Raw genomic sequence first — 20,742 nt, forward strand, 5'->3', positions numbered from 1 at the left:
GGAACATGCCGACCAGCGCCGACTGGCGGTGTGAGACATAGGAAAAAGGAAGCTGGAGAAGCAAGAAAGCTGCCTGCATGACGCCCCCCTGGTCCTAGTGTAGGGCCTTGCAGCGGACGCAGGGTGGATGCTTGCTTTAGAGAGAGACTGTGAGTTTGTGTTTATTTGTGTATGTGTATGTGATGTGGATGGCTTTGCTGGCTGCTGGTTTCCGAGGGAAATGTTAACGACTTTATGCGTCGATTCATGAACTTTTCGGCTGTTTAGTCGTACGGGCTCGCTGAGCAGAAGATTGAAACATAGTACCTATCATCCGGGCTTAATAGGGTCCGGTCCAGCCCCATTCACTCGGGAGCGAGGTCCTCATTCGCTGTCTCACTCCTTCGACAACCGTGGATTGACCTGCAAGCGTGTATCCCGCACCATCAACCACGCAATCACACACGCTCACAGACTGGACACCCTTTCCTGGAGCGACGTCCCTTGCTACCTATTCCTGCCCAATTTCCACTGCTCTGGGCAGTCGAGCGTTGTTCAGCCCGGTATCGAATCACCATGGGAAGCCTCGGCGAGATGTCGGCGCTGCCGTACTGGCAGGTCAACGTCCCTCCTGAGAGCCGCACGGACGAGTGCCCGGAGGGGCTTCGCAACCTATCGGCCAAGGATGTAGGGATCCTGCGCACTCCGGACGGCGCGTACCGCCCACAGACGTGGGACGAGGTCCGGCGGCTTGTGGCAACGAACCGGCTCGACCTGTTCCAGCGCGTGCCGTCGGAGCTCAGGCGGTACCGACTGTTCATTCACCACCTGATCAAGGAGCACGGGAGCGTCATGAATTTCGTCTTGGAACACCGGCTTGGGTGGCAGGAACCGCTCGTGGCCCGCGGGAAGCCATTTGAGACGGAGGCCGATTGGAAGGTGTTGTACAACGACTGGCCGTATGGGATCGATGAGCGGATTGTGCACCTTGTGGTCTGGACCAAGTTCGAACTAGAGGAGGACCCAGCTACGGGAGATCTGACGGAGGGCGCGAGGGGGGAGATTGAGACCTTTGTGGACAAGACGTTCCGAGCGAGGACGGGGCCTGACACGGTGAGTCCTGCACTGGTTTACGGTTTGCTTTTCCTGGGATCTGCGTTCCGGGATCCCCCCCTCCCCCTCCTTTTTGAGTGCCGATTCGATACCTTGGAGCTAAAACATGATGGATGTCTAGGTCATTTGGTTCAAGAACTGGCGGAGCCTCAAGTCCGTCCACGCCGTCGAGCACTTCCACGTCATGCTCCTCGACCCCGACCCCGAGTTCATCCGGGAGGTTACCAACAGGGATGTTCCGCAATGTGACAAGTTTGAGGCATAGGACCCAGAGACAAATGACGCACGAGGGGTTGCTTGGCCGTATTGTTGGGGGAAGTTGGATGCAAACAAAGACCATCCATCGACCACTCTCTTTTCCTGCACGGAAAGCCGGGACACGGTTCTTGCCGATGCAGCGGCACATTGAAGAAAAACGAAAGGAGAGAAGAGGGATAAAAGGGAACCCCCAGGGCCATAGAACTTGGTTGTAGAATCTGCAATGCTTGACTAAGGTTTCACTCCCGGCAGTTCTCTGTACTCGACGCGCGAAGCGGCGGCCATGGTGATAGCCGTGGGCTTCTCCAGGATGACCTTGATCACCCAGCTGGGGAGGCCAAAGGGCTCGCCAGACGTTGCGAGGCACCTTCTGATGCTGCTAGTGATGGCCGGCCCCAAGGCCTCGAGGGTCTCGAATGACGAGTCCTCCAGCGTCTTTCGAGAGTGTCAGTGTTGGACCTCTGTGGTTGAACGGAGCGGAGGGAAGGAGGAGGAGAGGAACGAAAGGTAGAGGAAGCGGGCAAAGCAGTAGAAGTAGGTGTTACCTTGACGACGACGGACTCGAGCTCAACATATATGTCGTCTTCCCCCACGGCGTTGCTCTTGTACCCTTCAATCTCCACGTCGGTCTTGACGACCTGCTTCGCCTTCCTCTCGTTCGGGTTGACGCCGATGAGCGTCGGCACCCGCAGCCCGTGAATCCTGAGTGTCTCGCTCCAGACCACCGGCCTCGCGGCCTCGAACACCATGGCCCGCGATATGCTCACGCCGTCCCCCAGGAGTGAGCCCTTGGGCAGCGTGAGGGTGATGTCCATGCACCTTAATCTCTCCAGCTGCTGCCGCAGGGTGCCGCCCTGGCTCGTGCGGACGACGTCCTCGGGTGTCCGCTCGCGATGGTCGAGGCGATATCCCGTCAGCTGCTCATAGATGTGCAGCAGCGCGAACCACAGGCTGAACGGCCCACCGCGCTTCTCAACGAGCGAATTGACCATGTCCAGGCTGCCGAGGAGCGCCTTGGCGAGGTGGCCGTAGTGCACCGTGTCGTCGCCTACCGTGTCCGTGGCCGAGGCGCCGTCAAAAGGTTGCGCCATCGAGAGCTCCGCCGATACGACGACGGGCTGCGTTTTGTTCGGGCGGCCCCAGGCATCGGTGCCGGCCTTGAGCGTGCCCTGTAGATCGCGGACCCGGATCACGGCGAAGGGCTCACCGGCCTCGGCGCGGACTTGCCATGAAGATGCGAATCGGGGAATTGACATTTTGAGAAGAGATTGATGTGGCGGGCTGTCAGCACGGTAGGTTTGATTTTTTATTTGCACTTGTCTGGTAGGATAAACGAGACGTGGTTCGTTCTGGATGTCGTAGCCGTAGTCGTCACACAAGGACTGGCACTTGAGGGCATTGTCACCGAATTTTAAACTCCGCACTGGGTACAATACCCACGGCAGCTGGATGGCTCCACTGTCAAACCTACTGAAGGCACACGAGACGCAGGCAAACACTGCGCCTTTAAACGTTGAGTATCATTTCAAGAGGGAAGAATCGTGTTATTTAGTAATTACACTGATTTGGTAAGTTAGACTAGTTTGCTTTTCTTCTTCTTTTTGTCCTAGTACCTAGGACAATCCTCGTCCTCCCGGTCTGACCAACCCACTGGTAGAGTTGGCTCAAAGACCCAGCCACTTGCGCAGGTCCTCCGTGTCACGGGAAGTCCACGCAATCTTGGCCTTGATGGAGTCGGTAGACTGCGAGAGTGCTCTGACAAAACCCTTCTTCTCCTTCTCGGCGAAGAACTTTTCAAGCTGGTCCAGCTGCTCTTGCTTCGTGAGACCACTTGTGCAGTAGCTTACAATGCTTCCAATCATGGAAGACTGAGCAGGGAACTTGGTGTAGATGTCGTCCCATCTGGTCTGCAACCAGTCGAACAGAGCCTCGATGCCGCCCTTGGTCGACCGCAGACTGCCAATGGGGATGTAAATATCCTGGTCGCGGACCTCGCCGTTCAACAGAAGGTCCAGAGTGCGCTGTCTAAGCTTAGGGTCGCGGGCTTGTCCGAGAGTACGCAGAGCGCTGTTGCGCTCGTCGGCGGTCTCAGCGGTCTTGTAGTACTTGAGCACGGCATCGTACTAAGATGGCGGTTAGCAAAACATCCCAGAGAAGAGACTTGAGCATCAACGTACCTCCTTCTCGCCTCCAAACTTGAGGACAATGGAAAAGACCGAGCTCCTGATGTTGGGGTGGATCGCCGTCTTGTCTCCTGCAACGAACTTGTCGAACTTCTCCCTCGCCGCAGCCACGACCTTCTCGTCGCCAGACATACCAGCTGCGCTGAACGTGAGAGCCTTGTACTGTTGCTCGACGTGGCCGTCGCTGCTGGAGAACTCCCACCCAAGCTTGTGGGCGATGCTACTAACAATGTTCCGCTGGAACTCGGTCAACTTCTCAACGATGGCATCATCCTCAATCCATGCCATCTTAATGGAACCCAGGCGGGTCAATATCTGATCCCATACAAGGTACTCGGCCTCGCCCGCATTGCTAAGAGCCTTGAACAGGCTCAAAGAGGACGAGGTCTTCTGGTAGCCCGACGTCGCAAGAGCAGACGTGTCTGCCACGATACCGACTCTGTCCTGGACCGAGAGTAGCTCAGCGGCGTTGCCAAGCTTCTCAAGACGGTCAATGGCGTACTTGGTTCGGTAAAAACCGGTCGAATCGGCGTTGATCTTGAAGAATTCAGCGTTATCAACCTCAAATTTGGCATCGCGCGTCGTGAGCATCAGGTCCTTGTTGACGCCACCCTTCGTACGAACGTTGAGGGAGATGGGATAGAGAACCTTGTCCTCCTCAGGCTTGACGTCTCCCGTTGTCAGGAAGCGATGCTGCTCCACACTGATCGAGTTGCCAGACTCCGTGACGGAGACAACCGGGTACCCGACGTTTTGGGTCCAGATGTTCATGATGGAGCCGACGTCCTTGCCACTAGCCTCGCTCAAGGCTTGCCACAAATCGTTCGTAGTGGCATTGCCCCAAGCGTGACGCTTGAGATACTTGCGAACGCCCTCCATGAAAACCTCCTCTCCGAGATACGCCGAGATCATGTGGACGACGCAAGAGCCCTTGGCATAACTGATGCTATCAAAGATTTCGTTTATCTCTTCGGCCTTGTGCACTGGGACCTCGATTGGATGGCTGCTTCTGAGGCCGTCGAGACCCAACGCGGCCTGGAGGTCCTCGCGGACGAACGACTCCCTGAGCTTCCATTCAGGGAAGAAGGCGTTCATAGAATAGCGAGAAGCAAACTCGGCGAAGCCTTCGTTCAGCCAGAGAGCGTGCCACCAGTCCGGAGAGACAATATTTCCGAACCACTGATGGGCGATTTCGTGGGTAATGACCGTTGAGACTCTCTCCTTGGCTGCAGCACCACTCGTCTTGTCATCGAACAAGACCTCGACGGTGCGGTAGGTCACGAGACCCCAGTTCTCCATGGCACCAGCAGCAAAATCAGGGATGGCGACTTGGTCAAGCTTGGGCAGGGGGTAGGGAAGACCAAACGCCTTTTCGTAGAACTCCAAAGCCTTGACACCGATGTCCAATGCGTACCGGCCTCTCTCGATGTCCTCGGAAGGCGGAGCGTAGACTCGGATGGGCACTCTGAAGTCGTTCGTCTCGATGTAGTTGAGCTCTCCGACGATGAAAGCCACGAGGTATGTCGACATGACAGGAGACTTGTTGAAACGAACAGCCTTCTTTCCGGAAGACAACTCCTTCTCCTCGGCGACGTCCATGTTGGAAAGACAGGTCAGGGCCTTGTCGGCAATGAGAGTGACAGTGAATTCCGCCTTGAGAGCCGGCTCGTCGAAGCAGGGGAACGCTCTACGGGCGTCGGTGGGCTCCATTTGACTGGTGGCCATGATACCCTTGGTGCCATCCGGCTTGTTGTAGTATGATCGGTAAAAACCAGCCATCTTGTCATTCAGTTCACCCACGAATTTAATCTCCAGGGTGCCCTTCCCCCCCTTGGTAAGCTTGTCCTTGAACTCGAAGCTGTGGGTTTGCTTTGACTCATCGTAGGTGATGATTGGGTCGCTGAGGCTCTTTTCCTGGCCGTCGGCCGACAGAGACAACGAAGCATGCTTGATCTCGATCTCGTGGGTGTTCAAGGATACAGTATTGGAGTCTTCGGCGACGTCAAAGTCAATCTTAACCAGACCGTCGAACTTGAGCGTTTCGAAGTTGGGCTCGAGAGTGAGATCATAATGTCGCGGGACAACGTTGGTAGGCAGAAGTTCGCGTGGATAGTTCAGCGTGCCTCCGCCGCCGGCTTCTCCATGCTTGCACATGTTTCTTTTAAAGGAACAGTGCCGTGTAGCAGCAATTCGCTGAGGGTTTTGAAGTTGGATGTTCCGTCGAGGAGGAGGGGTCGTTCGGGGCGCAGACGTCTGGGTTACGAAGGCGCTGAAGCTTCGTAGTTGGTAAGGACTGGTCAATTCGGTCAGCCAATGGTCAATCCGCAGCAAGAGAAGCCTAGAAGCAGTCGGTGGGCCAGGGAACAGATGACACGTACATGCGGGCAACAGGTCTTCTTGTCGGGTTGACGATGCGTGAGGTCAGGTCGACCGTCCCTTTTGTAGCGAAACGGAAAGCCATTGAAGGAGGGGGCGGGGGGCCAAAGCCGCAAAGGAAGGAAAGCGGTCAGTCTGGACCTGCGTCTAGGCACCCAGCTGCTGTCGCTATGCGCTATGCACGTCTAAGGAAGGTACATGGAACGGAGACGCGCGGGGTCTGGAAGATCCGTAATGGCAAGGCAGGTACTGAGGGGAAACTTCCGGATCAAAGCAATGCTCCAGTCTCGGTCTTGCAAGGCACCGACGCAGGCCGCGCAGTACCGCCGGGATGGAGGAAAAACTCTCTCCACTTCCTCTGCCTCAGGTCACCGCGTTCGCTGTTTTGTCACCGTCCACAGTGCCGCCCGGGCCCACGCCAAGCCGCTTCCACCCGACCCGGCCCACTGCCGTCCCGTGCGCCTTTGAGAGTTGCCCAGGCTTGAACACGGAAGCTGCGTCTCTTCCTACCGACCGACCGGCTCAAGGCGTTACCTGAGGACGAACATATTCTCTGTGCATGATAGAATAATACGCCCTCGAACCCAAATACGACTACAGCCCCTCTCACTGCTGTTTCCTCGCCGTCACAGCACTAGGGTACGGTTATGAATGTTTCCAATTCTACTTTTTTGCACTTGTACTCTGCACCTAGACGGCTCCCACAGAACCACCTACGAGTACCTCATTCAGTGAGGTACAAGCTTCAAGAGCTCTGAGCATTGTGCCCAAGCCATGACTTTCTTTAGTGGTTGAAGCGTCAGACACATTGCGATCGGTGCTTGCTGAGCTGGACGTCGAGGATGTCCATAATACAAGGTAACCCTTCTTTCATCTTTGGCTTGCCTAGCAGCAATTGGAGACGCAATAGAACGAGCACGAGAGATCGGGTGTCTTCGCTGGTTGGTAGGCTGGGATTTTCAACTGAAAAAGACTCAGGTCAATGCCACCAAGCACCAGTACTCGTAGCCTCGAGAGGTCTATGTCGGGGTGACGATGATCCTGCGCTGCAATGGCCCGGGTCCGAATTCGTCCAACCGAAAAAGTCAAAATCATACTTACCGCCACGCTCGGTGGCTGCGCAAGTGAGAAGGTATTTCATAGGTCTTGAAGTCCTACTTGACGACCTCGGTCAAGGTGGGTGGGTGGGACGTGACTTACACTCGGGCGAAAGCGGGCAGAGGTGCGGACGTGGAAATCTTTCAGTCAGAGACTGGCCAAGCGACTCTCAATCTCCACGCCAAGAACCGGTGCCCCGGGACAAAACGAGACGTCATTTCTGCTGAGCTCTAGAGCATGAGCTAAATGGCACTCTATTACACACAGGATGACTTGCCTACACATGTCTTACCCCGGCTTTGCTGGATGGAGTGACAGGGTCGGGATCCATGATCGGGAAGAACCGCATTAGCACCTGGCTATCCCGAGCAACATCCTCGGGATAATCCATGGCGGACTGCCTTTCCCAGACCTCCAGTGGGGTATGAATGACATTCTTTGACCCCAATTGCCAATGAACAGCTCGTCGATAGACCGGGGTGCCGGGAAAAGGACGTCTTAAAGATCGGGAAGTCGGGACTTGTAGATTGTCGGGGACGCACTTTGACGCATTTAGCCCAGACAGACTGAATCCACTGGAACCCGACGATGGAACGGTTGGAGAGCCGTTGTACAACAAACAGTTGGGGCGGATGGCCAATCAGATCTCGATGTGGCCCAAATGGCTGACAGGCAAGACATTGCAACGGCGTTTGTTTTGTCCAGGGCCGAGGTCTTCGACCTGAAGCAAACGAAAGAGTCAGAGGTTAGAATAATAAGGCCGGACTCGGAGGGCTGGGGGCACGAAAATGGAAAAGTGACCCAATCAGAAGTGACAAGGGCAGAAACGTGTGTCTGAATTTGGACCTTGGTGGGCAGCATTTTTATTGCTCAGATTGTTGAGGAGCGGTGGCCCTCACTCACCAAGACAACAGGATGCAGCTTGTCCAGCTTATTTTTTCTTCTGTCGTGGATGAGGCTGTGCTAAGGCAGTACGTCAAAACGAAGCTGTCCTGTCCTGTCTTTGGCCTGTTTAGAGCTTAACCTCCATGTAGTGCTCTAACAGGGCAGATGCCCCGCCTCACTGTGAGAATGAAAGAGCGATTGGGTGACGACGTCCCGGGATACCCGCCAAAAGGTTGGAAGGGGCGAGGCGCGCCGGGGCACCTACCTAAGTTAAGTAACATTTATGAGACCTAACCGCAGGTACTTACCTACCTACCTCTCACCTCAGGTGGGGTTGGGCGAGGGAAAGGACCCCTCCAAAACACCTGCTCCCACCGTGTGTTGTCTGGTCTCGTCTTCCCCCCTCCTCGTCTGTCACCATTACCTTTCTTCCAACATTTCAACCTCATTTTCCACACGCATACGATTGCTGAGGAACCCTCCCTTGATTCTTTGAACCAAACCTCTACCAGTAAGTTGTCTTCAGAATTCGTTTCCAACCCACTTGTGCAATTGGCAACGGGTCTCCGAACAGCTGGGAGCTCTGGAAGCTTGCGAGGGAATCACCCCACCATACCATCCCACCCTGAGGCAATTCTTTCTGTCCGGTCAAGGAGCGAGTCCTCGCAAGCTTAGCAATTTCACCCAATCGGTCCTATCACATTGTTGACTCACCCACTTGTCCCTCCTGTTGCTTTCTGCCAATATAAAGTCTTTCTCTCCCCCCCACGACCCATCACTGACAACTTCTTCCCCTCCCCCCGTTAGGAACAATCCATCATACAACGAGACACAATGGCCATCACCAAGATTCACGCTCGCTACGTCTACGACTCCCGTGGCAACCCCACCGTCGAGGTTGACGTTGTCACCGAGACCGGTCTTCACCGCGCCATCGTCCCCTCCGGTGCCTCCACTGGTACGTCTTCCCCGCCCGTCGTGGTCGTCTACGTTGTCGTCCTGAACACATTACGAGATGGGAAGTGAAGAAAGGCTGATGATATCTAATGAACAGGCCAGCACGAGGCTTGCGAGCTCCGCGATGGCGACAAGTCCAAGTGGGGCGGCAAGGGTGTCACCAAGGCTGTCGAGAACGTCAACTCCGTCATTGCCCCTGCCCTGATCAAGGAGAACCTTGATGTCAAGGACCAGACCAAGATCGACAAGTTTCTCATCGACCTCGATGGCACCTCCAACAAGACCAAGCTTGGAGCCAACGCCATTCTGGGCGTCAGTTTGGCTGTTGCCAAGGCTGGTGCTGCCGAGAAGGTTAGCCCCCACTTGTCACATTGTTAGAGCTTCCCCCAGCTGACGGCTCGTAGGGCGTTCCCCTGTACGCTCACGTTTCCGACCTGGCCGGAACCAAGAAGCCCTACGTCCTTCCCGTTCCCTTCATGAACGTCCTCAACGGAGGGTAAGCATATCTCTAGCCGGTTCGAAACAGCATGTACTGACAAGGCCATATAGTTCCCACGCTGGTGGCCGCCTCGCCTTCCAGGAGTTCATGATCGTTCCTTCGTAAGCTCACACTGCCTTGAGATGTGTCACCAACTGGTGTGTTTGAATCGACTGACGCTTGTTGTCTAGTGCCGCTCCTTCTTTCACCGAGGCCCTCCGCCAGGGTGCTGAGGTCTACCAGGCTCTGAAGGGTCTGGCCAAGAAGAGGTACGGCCAGTCCGCCGGCAACGTCGGTGACGAGGGTGGTGTCGCCCCCGATATCCAGACTGCCGAGGAGGCCCTCGAGCTCATCACCGACGCCATTGAGCAGGCCGGCTACACGGGCAAGATGAACATCGCCATGGACGTTGCCTCCAGCGAGTTCTACAAGGAGGACGTCAAGAAGTACGACCTCGACTTCAAGAACCCCGACAGTGACCCCGCCAAGTGGATCACGTACGAGCAGCTCGCTCAGCAGTACGCGGACCTCAGCAAGAAGTACCCCATTGTCTCCATTGAGGACCCCTTCGCCGAGGACGACTGGGAGGCCTGGAGCTACTTCTACAAGACCCAGGACATCCAGATCGTTGCCGACGACTTGACCGTCACCAACCCCCTGCGGATCAAGAAGGCCATCGAGCTTAAGGCTGCCAACGCCCTGCTCCTCAAGGTCAACCAGATCGGTACCCTGACCGAGTCCATCCAGGCCGCCAAGGACTCCTACGCCGACGGCTGGGGCGTCATGGTCTCTCACCGCTCCGGTGAGACGGAGGACGTCACCATCTCGGACATCGTTGTCGGTATCCGGGCTGGCCAGATCAAGACGGGTGCCCCGGCCCGTTCCGAGCGTCTTGCCAAGCTCAACCAGATCCTCCGCATCGAGGAGGAGCTCGGCGAGAACGCCATTTACGCCGGTGCCAACTTCCGCAAGTCTGTCAACCTGTAAAGGAGGCCGGCTGCTAAGAAGACGATTATGCAAATTCCTTAGTCCGATGGTATGACACCTGTGATAACTGGGGTACAAAAATTGATGAGACACGCAAGGCGTAAAGGAAAGACGCAACGGATGGATGGACGGAGGCACCGATGACGAAACTCGTAGCTTACCACAGCCATCTTGAAATGAAAAAGAAAGAATTCAATACCCCATGGCTAGGTTTCACGAGCAAGCCGCCAGAAAGAAATATTAAACATTGCTCGGTGCCGTGCCGTCCAACACCTTCCGCTTCGGTTTGGCGGGCGCCCATGTCCATGGACAGCGGCAAGGAGGTAAGGTAGGTAGCACGTGAAGATGGCTGGTCCCAGCCCCACTATCGTTCACCGCAAGTGTTCGTGCTTTGGTAATGAACTCTCTGCTAATTGTGGTTGCCAATAAGTGGCTAGCGCAGGCCCTTGAGCGGAGTCAAGGGAAGATACTGGATGCACAGAGCGAGTGTGAGTGTGGGATGGAGCCCACCCAGTGGTGTGGCTCAAGATGTCGGTTGGGTTGACATGTGGGTGGCCACGAAGAGTTGGCAAAGAAAGGTGGGATGCACGGTGCACAAACTGACATCCTGACTCCTCCCCCTCCTTCATCTGTTAGCGATCCTATCCCCGCCAACCACGGCAGTGACAGCACCGCTGGACAGCACCGCACAGCGCCATCGATGCCTTGCGCTGCAATCTGCACCAATTTGCACGGCTCGGGACAAGACAGTCTGAACAAGACAGGGGTTCGCGTGACGTGTGTGCTATGTGTCGTCATTTATGAAACTCCAGACCAGACGACCAGACTGCAGAATCGATTATATCGATTATGGGTTTCGCTGCCAGATAGATAGATTCCCGAGTCAGTGGTTTCTTTTCTTCATTTTCTACCTGCCATCACTCTTTGGCCCCTAAGACACAAGGAAGGGACAATTTCTAACAAGACATCTGACTACGCATTGCTCCTGCTGCTGTGCTGCAGCAGCAGCAGCACGAAACACTCGACTCACCTCGTGACTTTCTAATTTTGGGCTGAGCAACAGTCATTCCACAAACTTGTCGGGTGCAAACACCTTGGGCCGGCGGTACCTTGCCCCGGACCATCCTGTCGGGCTTGGGGCTTGCCTTAAATCAGACGGCCTTCTTCTTTTAGCGTCCCCCTTCACGACGTGGAGCCGAAACGCCCCTTGCCCTGCTTGATCCACGTCCATCTGGTCCGTCCTATCTGTGGGTATCTTCACAACTCTGATCTCTCTTTCTCTTTCCCTTACCAGACGTCGATACGCATCGTGTCTCGCCATCGCCCTGTCGCAGACTCATCCCACCAGGCATCCGATCTAGCTATAAATCCCTCGCAGTTGTTGATGACCAACAGGTCGTCTCTAGCAGCTGGCAGCCTATTCCGGACTTTGGTCCGCCAGCGTGGGGGCACCCCTTTCCTTGCCACTTCTGAACTCTGGTACCTACCTTGCCTGGTCTTCCTCACCAACACCGCCGGCTTCTCCTGTCAGACCTCCTTCGCCTCACACGTTACGTACAAACTCACCTCTATCCGTTCGTCAATCCTCCTAGCCGACCGCGAACACTGCTAGCCTGGTCCGCATGCCACATCACCCTCCCCTTGCAACCTACCTTATCTTAGCTCCACGTCTGGCATAGCAGGAAGGTCGTACTATGTCGGAGCGCAATCGGCGGACGCGCCTGCAGCTCCCGGAAGAACGACCGCTGCTACAACGGAACCGTCCCAGTCACAGCTCCGAGATTCAAGTCCCGCTCTACGGCTGCATGACTAACCCTCACAGCCATTTGCCGGTTTACACGAATATTCACCGCATCCGACGAGACATCACCTCCATTGTCGAAGATTACCTGAGTTTGGAGCAGTTGCGTGATGTGAGGATCAACATCGCCGTCGTTCGCCCGCTCGTCGACAAGCTGTATGAGCTCGACGATATTTCCATTGGTATGGGCCAACTCACATCTTTACCTCGACTCCACCACCATGCGTCTATCGGCCCTTGAGACCGGCGCTGCACTCAAGTGAGGGACGCCTTTTTGGAGTTGCACTAGCTGACTCGACTCCCAGTTTATTGCTTGCTCGTCAACCGTGCTCAGTTTCTTCATGAGCAGTCCCACTTGAACAACCGGCAAAATGTCAACTACAGCCGCGCAGCTCTCTGCGAGCTGGTCGCAACGCGCATACTGAGGCGCTTCAGTGAAGATAATGAAGGACCCGATGGTTTGGTTCTCCTTGCACACGTCTTGGTTGCTGGCTTTGAGCCCTTCCAGATGGCACCGGCCGGAATCCGCGAGGCAGCGTCAACCGAGTCTTACAGGAGCTATAACCGCATGCTTCCCTCGCTGGAGATTGCCATTCTGACTGAGAGCAAATACTTTCTCAGTGCCACTCCCTGTCAGAAAGTGTATGTACCCGCCTTCTAAATAGGGACTTTGAAAATGTACTGATTAATGCCTTCAGCGTCGGCGCTATTTACGAAGGTCGCATCGTCTACACCCCTTCCAGCTTCATGGATATCATTCCGGATCACTACAAGCTCAAGCCAATCTCGCTCTATAACCCCCGTGAGGGACCTCTGCTCGATCAGTACCGGCTCCTTGTGCCCCGTACGCGGAATATTCTAGAGGTTTTCCAGTTCTTGATTCTGCTTGCTCTTTATCTCTTCGTTATGGCTGAGCGCAAGCCAGAGACCTTCACTGTTCTGGAGGGCTGCTTCGCCGTTTATGCCTTTGGCTGGTCTCTCGACCAGTTTGCAACAATTCTGGAGCACGGATGGTATGAAAACAAGGCTTCTCTTTTAAAAAGTTTATGACGCTGACCGTTTGACAGGCACGTGTACACGCAAAACCTGTGGTCGTTCCTCGACGTAGGATTCATTGGCATATACATCGTGTATGCGGTTCTACGCATCCACGGCGCTCGTGTCGGGGAGCTTGTCCCTAAACAACAGGCACTCGACGTCCTTGCGATGGGTGCACCGGTGCTGGTTCCGCGGCTTGCCTTCAACTTGTTGTCGGACAATCTCGTGTTCCTCTCGTTGCGCTCCATGATGTCAGATTTCGTTCTCCTGACGTTCTTGTCGGCGTGGTGCTTTGGCGGGTTTCTACTGTCCCTTCTATGGCTTGGCGAAGGCACCCATCCTCCAGTGTTAGTTCCGCCCCTCACGAAGACTGAACAACAAGGTTGCTAACAGACAGGTGTAGTACTATCAGTAAGTGGATGCTTTGGATTTGGTTCGGTCTCGACGGAACGGGGATCAACGAATCGGTGAGTTTCACGTCACATTGGGAAATCCGCTAGGTGTGGCCTCTAACTTGATGAATGCATGCAGGTCCAATTCCATCCAATCCTAGGCCCTGTCCTGATGGTGGCTTTTGCCTTCTTGGGCAATACTCTGTTCCTAACTATACTTGTCTCAATGCTCTCCAACACCTTCAGCACTATTGTTAAGAACGCAACTGCTGAAATCCAGTTCCGGAAGGCCGTCTTGACACTGGAGGGAGTCAAGGGCGATGCGATCTTCGCATACCAGCCCCCATTCAACATCCTGGCTGTGTTCGTCCTCATCCCTCTCAAATTCGTCCTCACCCCGCGATGGTTTCATAAGATACATGTGGCAAGCGTTCGGCTGGTCAACCTTCCACTGCTGCTCATCATCGCCGTGGCAGAACGTAGAATCCTTTGGCCGCCGCCACAGCCAGAGAAGCCAAAGTCGAGCGGCCTGACACTGTACCCGAGGGTCAAACAGTGGTTCTGGGAGAAGTGGCGCATAACAGCGCACCGCGACATAAGAGCCGTGTTCGACCTGCCGCCACCCGAGTCCGTGGAGGAGGAAATTGCGGTAGATGACGAACTCACCCACCACTTGATTCGACGGCAGTTCACAAGGTCCATTACGAACGACACGATGCGAAAGAAGTCGCCTCTTAGGAGAGATTCGATGTTCCCCGGTGTCTCGTCCAAGTTGCGCGGATCGTTCACCGGCAGCGAGGACATGCATGACGTCGGTAGCAGGTTGGAGGCGCTCGAGCAAACGACACTGAGGATTGAGAGTCTATTGGCACGGATGGTGGACTCGGGGGATTATTCGGACAACAACTTCGGCACAGGAGAGAGCGGCACTCTCCTTGGTGGAGATGCGTCTTTGGCCCAGTCGCCCAAATAATGCGAGACGCGATCTTGCATATGTGGTTTGATTCGGGGGCTGCATTGACGAGGCCTGGCGCGTGGGCCACTGTCGTTACATAGGGGGAAAATGTGCTTAGGGTATCAATACAATGCAAAGCTTGATGGGTAGCCGTGCAAACTTGTTTGCATCTGGGTTCATGATGCTCGACAAGACCGAAACCGTGTGAGAATATTGCCTGCCCCACAGGAAGTAGCACTATCTATCGGCAGCTGCCATTCACTTACACCTCCCACATCCCTTGTCTTTTACATTGCCGCCAGCCCTCGTCACAGGTTGTGTGTCTCATCCGATTAACAAACGCAACTCAATAACCGAAGTTCAGTCAACTCAAACTTGACGCAAGGAGAATAGAAAATACCCCTTGACCAAAAAAGAAGGAACCTTCCCTCCGAAGACAAACAAACAGCAACAATGTGCGAGGTCTTCATCTACAAACATACCAAGTGTGGATGCGTCTGGGGTGAAATCGCCGTTCCCTGCGGCCCGGGCATGGGCTACACGACATGTGGGCAATTCGGCAGCGGCATCGCGAAGCGGCCCCTCCGGCTCCAGAAGGCGGAGCACCGGCCGTGTCCGACGCACGACATGTACGGGCTCTATGACCGCAACCGGATGCGGGCGATCAAGAAAATCACGCACGGCGTCAAGATCGGGACGGGACCGAGCAAGCAAGACGCCGGGGTCGAAGTGGCTTGCTGCACTGTCATGTGAGGAGGCACATAGCTTAGACGGGTTGGGGTGGATATCCACGGGAAAGCCATATGGGAAGGATGGTGTGGATGTGGTTGTTTACTGTGCTTGGTAAGTTAAGGCGCAGGCGGATGAATGCGAGAGCTAACGAGCAATTTATCCAGGGCCAAGAGGCGATGACGATGCGTTATCGAGGAGATGAAATAACCAGGCTAGGGCGGGCCGACTGACATCGTTCGACAACCAAAGGGGTTTACAGTTCGGCGGTCAGAGTCAAGGTCGGGGAGTCGGGATAGGGTCTGCCGAAGCCCACCGAGTAGTTTTTGTCTCCTCCAAAATTTGAGTCATGGAATTAACGTTGGTATGGCATTGGGGAGAGGGTAATTGCAGGCCTGGCCTGGTGATGTCTGACCCCAACGATCGATATATCATCTCCATTATCCGTGGTGTGTAATGAGAGGAAGGGGCGGTTGGAGGAGGGCGAGGGGACTGTGAAAAAGGCGAGGAAAGATCAGACTGGCCTAGTTCTGCCCACTAAAACAGTACGTATCTGCCGATGTCTCTCGTCCCTTTTCCTCCTTTTTTTCCCTTCTTTTTTTCTTCGTCTTCTTTTTACCTCTCCTTTTCTTGCTGCCCCGCATCTTTCCTTCCCCGGAGCACCCCGCGCCGTCTATGGCTCAAGGGTGGTGTTCGTCTCCATGCGGGGAAGTGTGGTGTTGTCGACATAGCTGTGTTTGTTTCCGCTCCCCCAAATTGCCAATTTTGCTTACATTGACGCTCTTCTTTCTTCTCTCCAAGGCCTCCCAACCCAAGCGACCTATCATGTATTCGAATGGCCCGCGACTCTCTCGCAAACCATGTTCAGTGGACTGGTCTCCGTTCCAACTTACTCTCTCCGCAATTAACATCGGTCGGGAGCTGCTTGATTCCCGTCACGTTGTCGCCAACTCGGAACTGATTCCCCCTCTTTCCAAAAACTCAAGCCATCTTTCCCTCCGTTCTCGTCTCCCTCCGCTAGTGCCAGTTTCTCCGCGTGTCTCCGTTTTGACTTGACTGGAGGGGTCACGTTGTCGATGGGTCCCCAAATGCTCACACGTACCCGTAGATTGGATCGGTACCTGGCCGCCGTCGCTTGACCCATGTATTCAGACCTGCTTGCTGTCTGTATGCGCTCTTCCCCACACCCAAGCCATGGATGAATATACCGGGCTCCCTTTTAGCCTGAATGCAACAGTCCCATCACCTCTACCGGGCTTGGGATGATGGGGTGGGAATCGACCCGGCCTGGCTTGCGGGAGGCTTTGCTGTTCCTGGTGAGTTCCGCAGATCTGGAAACCACAGCCGCCGTGATGCGCATGGTGAGGTGCTTGTCTTTCTTATAAGCCAGCTGCCCCCGCCCTCTAACCCTCCCATGGTCCGAAGTGTTAAAGCGAGTGCTTCCCCTGGTTGTTCTCGCCAGCAGCACCTTATTCCACCAGTAGCAAAACCATGTGGAAGCTTCTTTTCCTTGCCTCCCTCGGCCTCGTCACCGCCGAGGACGGTCTCGACGGTTGGTTGCGTTACGCCAGACTACCAGACTGCAAGTCCGCCGGCGCCACCGATTCCCTGCCCTCCGTCGTCGTCGGTCTCAATGTCACGGAAAAGGGCCCAATCTCTTCTGCACTGTCCGAGTTGACAAAGGGCTACGAGGGCATCTTCGGCAAAGAGCTCTCTGTCGGTGAGGACGCCTGCACTGGCTCTTCTGTCGTCGTTGCTACTGTGGGAGACTACATAGCAGCTTGTGGGGGCGACGATGTCGTGACCGACCTCGTTGAGGATGGTTTTTGGTTGAGTGTCAAAGGTGACGGTGTCAGGATTCTGGGCCAGAATGAGAGGGGTGCTCTCTACGGTGCCTTCGAGTACCTGAGCTTGTTGGCGCAGGGCAACTTTACCGAGACTACCTACACAACCAACCCTTCTGCCCCCATTCGATGGGCAAACCAATGGGATAACATGGACGGCACAGGTACTCACGGAAGCATTGAGCGCGGTGTAAGCCATCTGCTCTCTCTCTCAAATCCCCCCTTGGCGAAATACACGTCTGACTTGACCAGTACGGAGGTGTCTCCATCTTCTTCGAGAACCTCAAAGTCGTCACCGACATGACCCGCGTCTCCCAGTACGGCCGTCTGCTGGCCTCAGCCCGCCTCAACGGAATCATTGTCAATAATGTCAACGCCAACCCCATCCTTCTCTCACCGGAGAACATGGACGGGCTGAAGAGAATCGCCGACGCCTTCCGGCCCTGGGGTGTTCAGGTCGGCATCTCCCTCAACTTCGCCTCGCCCCAGACCTACGGCAAGCTGCCCACGTTCGACCCCCTCGACGACACCGTCATTGCCTGGTGGGGCAACATCACGGATGAGCTCTACGCTCGTATCCCCGACATGGCGGGATACCTTGTCAAGGCCAATTCCGAAGGCCAGCCGGGGCCCCTGACATACAACCGGACTCTCGCCGACGGCGCCAACCTCTTTGCCAGAGAGTTGAAGAACCATGGCTCCAAGAAGGGCATCGTCATGTTCAGGGCTTTTGTCTATGACCACCTCACTCTGAACCAGTCCGACTGGCACGCCGATCGCGCCAATGCCCAAGTTGAGTTCTTCAAGCACCTCGACGGCCAGTTTGACGACAATGTCATCGTCCAGATCAAGTACGGCGCCATTGACTTCCAGGTCCGGGAGCCTGTATCGCCCCTGTTCGCCAACCTCAAGGAGACCAACATGGCCATTGAACTGCAGATTTCCCAGGAGTACCTCGGCCAGCAGGACCATTTGGTCTACCTGCCGCCTCTCTGGAAGACCATACTTGACTTTGACCTGCGAATTGACGGCCAGCCTTCTCCCGTTCGCGATGTCCTATCCGGAAAGCGCCTCAACAGGCCGCTTGGTGGCTACGCTGGCGTCATCAACGTCGGCGCCAACTCGACCTGGCTCGGAAGTCATCTCGCCATGTCAAACCTCTACGCCTACGGCAGACTGGCGTGGAACCCCACCGACGACGTCGTCGCCATCGTCCAAGACTGGTCACGTCTGACCTTTGGCCTCAACCGCAAGGTCGTCGATACCATCACCAACATGTCCATGGAGAGTTGGCCCGCCTACGAGAACTATAGCGGCAACCTTGGCATCCAGACATTGACCGACATTCTCTACGCCCACTACGGTCCCAGGTAAGCGTTCCTCTCACCCTTTCCCACGCCGCTCGCCAGAATCTGACCTCAAGCGCAGCCCGAGGAGTCAGGACGGCAATAGCTGGGGTCAGTGGACCCGTGCCGACGGCGACAGCATCGGCATGGACCGCACCGTGAAGAACGGCACCGGCAATGCAGGACACTACCCTCCAGAGGTGGCGGCCATGTACGAGGAGATTGAGACGACCCCCGACGACCTCCTCCTCTGGTTCCACCACGTGCCCTACACGCACGTGCTGAAGAGCGGCAAGACCGTCATCCAGCACTTCTACGACGCGCACTATGAAGGGTCGGCGACGGCCCAGACATTCGTGCCGCAGTGGGAGTCCCTCAAGGGCCTCGTTGACGAGGAGCGCTACGAGCACGTGCTCTTCAAGCTGCAGTACCAGGCCGGCCACTCGCTCGTCTGGCGCGACTCCATCAACAACTTTTACTGGAACAAGTCGGCCATCCCCGACGAGGCGGGCCGCGTGGGCCACTACAAGTACCGCATTGAGGCCGAGCACATGGACCTCGAGGGGTACAGGATTGTCGACGTCGACCCCTTCGAGGCGGCATCTGGGTACAAGGCCATCGTGACGAGCTCCAACACGACCGCGGGAACGGCCTCGGCCGTCGTAGCTTTCGAGACGGGCACGTACACCCTAGCCATCAACTATTTTGACGTCATCCGCGGCAAGTGCTCTTACGTCGCGTACATCAACGACGAGGTCGTCGGCCGGTGGAGGGGAAACAGCGAAGAGAAGCTGGGCCACTGGCCGTCCGAGTTCTTGGACGGACACTCGGCCATCCGCGTCAACTTTCCCGGCGTCAAAGTCACCAAAGGTGACAGGTTGAAAATTGTCGGGACACCTGACGGCCCCGAGGTGGCGCCCCTGGACTATGTCAGCTTCTTGCCCGACGGTATCATTGATTAAGGCGTGGTTTTCCTGCATTGGTGCATCGTAAGCAGGTAGACATCGTTTCTTGTAGTTGAAAATGAGAAATGTACAACCCGAGCCATGGCACACTCGACCATACGAAGTGAGATACGCTCTACCTGCGGGCTGCCCGAAGCGGAGCGTGGTGTTGAGAGTGAGTTGGGTTGTGGTTGCGGTTGATGTAGTGTAGCAAACCCCACATTTCGTCCGACTGCATCCCAGATTTTGAGTCTCACTTACTTTTTTCCAACCATGCCAACTCTCACATCACAACCCTTCAGCTCGCCTGGATGGAGTCACCTGCCTAAAGAAAACCCAAAAATACTCAAGTAAACTGAAAGGAGGCCCTAATTCCTCCGCGAGTGAAGTCAGAGGACCGGAAGTCGTTGCATCGGGTCAGAGGGGAATACAACAAACTCGCCGGCCTCTCACATACTCGTCTCTCGCAAGTTCGCTCCTCTCGCATACAAACAGAACATACCAAAGACTGACAACGTTCCCCCAGAGCCCACCATGCTACCCACGCCAGACACTTCCCACGTCCCCTTCGAGCGGGTCTACGAGCCGGCGGAGGACTCGTATCTCCTCCTGGACACCCTCTCCGCCCCCTCGGAGACCCAATTCCTCACCTCGCGCTTCGGCACCACCACCCCTCCCTCGTCCTCGTCGCCTTTGCCGACCCCTGCAGCGCCCCTCGTTGTCGAGATCGGCACCGGCTCCGGCGTCGTAGTGGCCTTCATCACCGCCCACGCCCTCACCCTCTTCGGCACCCCCCACGTCCTTACCTCGGGCGTCGACCTCAACGGGCACGCCTGCAAGGCCACAAACTCCACCGTCCTCCGCGCGCGTACCGAGAACCTGGCCACCTCGTCGCAATCGTGGCTCGGCGCCGCCATGGGCGACCTCACGGCCCCGCTGAAGGAGGGCAGCGTCGACGTGCTGGTCTTCAACCCGCCTTACGTTCCCTCGCCGGAGCTCCCCGCGCAGACGTCCGGCGCGTTGGTCGCGGACGGCGAGAGGAAGACGACCTTTGACGAGGACTCGTACCTGCTCTCGTTGTCGTATGCTGGCGGGCAGGACGGGATGGAGACGACGGACCGGCTCATCGAAGCGCTGCCAGGGGTACTGTCGCAGAGGGGGTGTGCGTACATCCTGCTCTGTGCGCAGAACAAGCCGGAGGAGGTCAAGGCCCGCATTGAGCGGCTTGGGGGGGGATGGAGGGCCATCACGGTGGGGGAGAGCGGTAAGAAGGCCGGATGGGAGAAGTTGCAAATCGTCAGGGTGTGGAGAGATGGGCAGCATGAGCCGTAGCTTTGGAAACGTGAGTTTGATTCCAGCCTTTCTCATCTGGACGGCTT

The 20,742-nt window shown here is 55.9% G+C and overlaps 8 protein-coding genes across 8 annotated transcripts; 6 read left to right on the top strand and 2 right to left on the bottom strand.

Annotated features, from left to right (window-relative positions):
* The first annotated feature begins 221 nt into the window (after positions 1 to 221).
* Positions 222 to 1,543, top strand: CDEST_03324 (uncharacterized protein). The gene is made up of 2 exons (XM_062919483.1): positions 222 to 1,092; positions 1,214 to 1,543. Exons 1-2 carry the CDS (start codon positions 556 to 558, stop codon positions 1,355 to 1,357), a joined length of 681 nt encoding a protein of 226 aa, XP_062775534.1. The 5' UTR covers positions 222 to 555; the 3' UTR covers positions 1,358 to 1,543.
* Position 1,544: 1 nt separating this feature from the next.
* On the bottom strand, positions 1,545 to 2,875 carry CDEST_03325 (Putative dihydroneopterin aldolase/epimerase domain-containing protein). The gene is made up of 3 exons (XM_062919484.1): positions 2,863 to 2,875; positions 1,896 to 2,738; positions 1,545 to 1,785 (listed from the first exon to the last, which is right to left on the bottom strand). Exons 1-3 carry the CDS (start codon positions 2,872 to 2,874, stop codon positions 1,582 to 1,584), a joined length of 1,059 nt encoding a protein of 352 aa, XP_062775535.1. The 5' UTR covers position 2,875; the 3' UTR covers positions 1,545 to 1,581.
* A 2-nt stretch (positions 2,876 to 2,877) lies between these two features.
* On the bottom strand, positions 2,878 to 6,265 carry CDEST_03326 (Putative peptidase M1, alanine aminopeptidase/leukotriene A4 hydrolase, ERAP1-like protein). Its single transcript, XM_062919485.1, has 3 exons — positions 5,912 to 6,265; positions 3,528 to 5,826; positions 2,878 to 3,473 (listed from the first exon to the last, which is right to left on the bottom strand). Exons 1-3 carry the CDS (start codon positions 5,992 to 5,994, stop codon positions 3,015 to 3,017), a joined length of 2,841 nt encoding a protein of 946 aa, XP_062775536.1. The 5' UTR covers positions 5,995 to 6,265; the 3' UTR covers positions 2,878 to 3,014.
* A 1,942-nt stretch (positions 6,266 to 8,207) lies between these two features.
* CDEST_03327 (Putative enolase) lies at positions 8,208 to 10,514 on the top strand. Its single transcript, XM_062919486.1, has 6 exons — positions 8,208 to 8,403; positions 8,700 to 8,850; positions 8,947 to 9,200; positions 9,254 to 9,345; positions 9,399 to 9,449; positions 9,519 to 10,514. The coding sequence occupies exons 2-6, from the start codon at positions 8,727 to 8,729 to the stop codon at positions 10,312 to 10,314; spliced, it is 1,317 nt and encodes a 438-aa protein (XP_062775537.1). The 5' UTR covers positions 8,208 to 8,403; positions 8,700 to 8,726; the 3' UTR covers positions 10,315 to 10,514.
* Positions 10,515 to 10,545: 31 nt separating this feature from the next.
* Positions 10,546 to 14,684, top strand: CDEST_03328 (uncharacterized protein). The gene is made up of 7 exons (XM_062919487.1): positions 10,546 to 10,642; positions 10,745 to 12,297; positions 12,421 to 12,757; positions 12,814 to 13,128; positions 13,183 to 13,500; positions 13,557 to 13,620; positions 13,685 to 14,684. Exons 2-7 carry the CDS (start codon positions 12,009 to 12,011, stop codon positions 14,516 to 14,518), a joined length of 2,157 nt encoding a protein of 718 aa, XP_062775538.1. The 5' UTR covers positions 10,546 to 10,642; positions 10,745 to 12,008; the 3' UTR covers positions 14,519 to 14,684.
* Positions 14,685 to 14,953: 269 nt separating this feature from the next.
* Positions 14,954 to 15,253, top strand: CDEST_03329 (uncharacterized protein; the record flags this gene model as incomplete). The annotated part of the gene is made up of 1 exon (XM_062919488.1): positions 14,954 to 15,253. The coding sequence occupies one exon, from the start codon at positions 14,954 to 14,956 to the stop codon at positions 15,251 to 15,253; it is 300 nt and encodes a 99-aa protein (XP_062775539.1).
* Positions 15,254 to 16,666: 1,413 nt separating this feature from the next.
* Positions 16,667 to 19,613, top strand: CDEST_03330 (Putative alpha glucuronidase, glycosyl hydrolase family 67, glycoside hydrolase superfamily). Its single transcript, XM_062919489.1, has 3 exons — positions 16,667 to 17,263; positions 17,326 to 18,443; positions 18,502 to 19,613. The coding sequence occupies exons 1-3, from the start codon at positions 16,721 to 16,723 to the stop codon at positions 19,379 to 19,381; spliced, it is 2,541 nt and encodes an 846-aa protein (XP_062775540.1). The 5' UTR covers positions 16,667 to 16,720; the 3' UTR covers positions 19,382 to 19,613.
* A 30-nt stretch (positions 19,614 to 19,643) lies between these two features.
* Positions 19,644 to 20,699, top strand: CDEST_03331 (Putative DNA methylase, N-6 adenine-specific). The gene has a single exon (XM_062919490.1). It carries the CDS (start codon positions 19,898 to 19,900, stop codon positions 20,693 to 20,695), a length of 798 nt encoding a protein of 265 aa, XP_062775541.1. The 5' UTR covers positions 19,644 to 19,897; the 3' UTR covers positions 20,696 to 20,699.
* Positions 20,700 to 20,742: the final 43 nt, after the last annotated feature.

This window comes from Colletotrichum destructivum, chromosome 2 (genome assembly GCF_034447905.1).
Source record: "Colletotrichum destructivum chromosome 2, complete sequence".
Classification (NCBI taxonomy): Eukaryota; Fungi; Ascomycota; class Sordariomycetes; order Glomerellales; family Glomerellaceae; genus Colletotrichum; species Colletotrichum destructivum.

Coding starts and splice junctions, on each gene's coding strand:
- CDEST_03326 (XM_062919485.1), bottom strand. CDS start 5,994: ATGGCTTTCCGTTTCGCTACAAAAGGGACGGTCGACCTGACCTCACGC. Junction 5,827..5,911: donor AGAAGACCTGTTGCCCGCAT/GTACGTGTCATC, acceptor CGAATTGACCAG/TCCTTACCAACTACGAAGCT. Junction 3,474..3,527: donor AGTTTGGAGGCGAGAAGGAG/GTACGTTGATGC, acceptor CCGCCATCTTAG/TACGATGCCGTGCTCAAGTA.
- CDEST_03325 (XM_062919484.1), bottom strand. Junction 1,786..1,895: donor TCGAGTCCGTCGTCGTCAAG/GTAACACCTACT, acceptor CACTCTCGAAAG/ACGCTGGAGGACTCGTCATT.
- CDEST_03331 (XM_062919490.1), top strand. CDS start 19,898: ATGCTACCCACGCCAGACACTTCCCACGTCCCCTTCGAGCGGGTCTAC.
- CDEST_03324 (XM_062919483.1), top strand. CDS start 556: ATGGGAAGCCTCGGCGAGATGTCGGCGCTGCCGTACTGGCAGGTCAAC. Junction 1,093..1,213: donor CGAGGACGGGGCCTGACACG/GTGAGTCCTGCA, acceptor ATGGATGTCTAG/GTCATTTGGTTCAAGAACTG.
- CDEST_03327 (XM_062919486.1), top strand. CDS start 8,727: ATGGCCATCACCAAGATTCACGCTCGCTACGTCTACGACTCCCGTGGC. Junction 8,851..8,946: donor CCCCTCCGGTGCCTCCACTG/GTACGTCTTCCC, acceptor TCTAATGAACAG/GCCAGCACGAGGCTTGCGAG. Junction 9,450..9,518: donor GAGTTCATGATCGTTCCTTC/GTAAGCTCACAC, acceptor CTTGTTGTCTAG/TGCCGCTCCTTCTTTCACCG.
- CDEST_03330 (XM_062919489.1), top strand. CDS start 16,721: ATGTGGAAGCTTCTTTTCCTTGCCTCCCTCGGCCTCGTCACCGCCGAG. Junction 17,264..17,325: donor ACGGAAGCATTGAGCGCGGT/GTAAGCCATCTG, acceptor TGACTTGACCAG/TACGGAGGTGTCTCCATCTT. Junction 18,444..18,501: donor TACGCCCACTACGGTCCCAG/GTAAGCGTTCCT, acceptor CCTCAAGCGCAG/CCCGAGGAGTCAGGACGGCA.
- CDEST_03328 (XM_062919487.1), top strand. CDS start 12,009: ATGTCGGAGCGCAATCGGCGGACGCGCCTGCAGCTCCCGGAAGAACGA. Junction 13,129..13,182: donor ACAATTCTGGAGCACGGATG/GTATGAAAACAA, acceptor ACCGTTTGACAG/GCACGTGTACACGCAAAACC. Junction 13,501..13,556: donor GAAGGCACCCATCCTCCAGT/GTTAGTTCCGCC, acceptor AGACAGGTGTAG/TACTATCAGTAAGTGGATGC.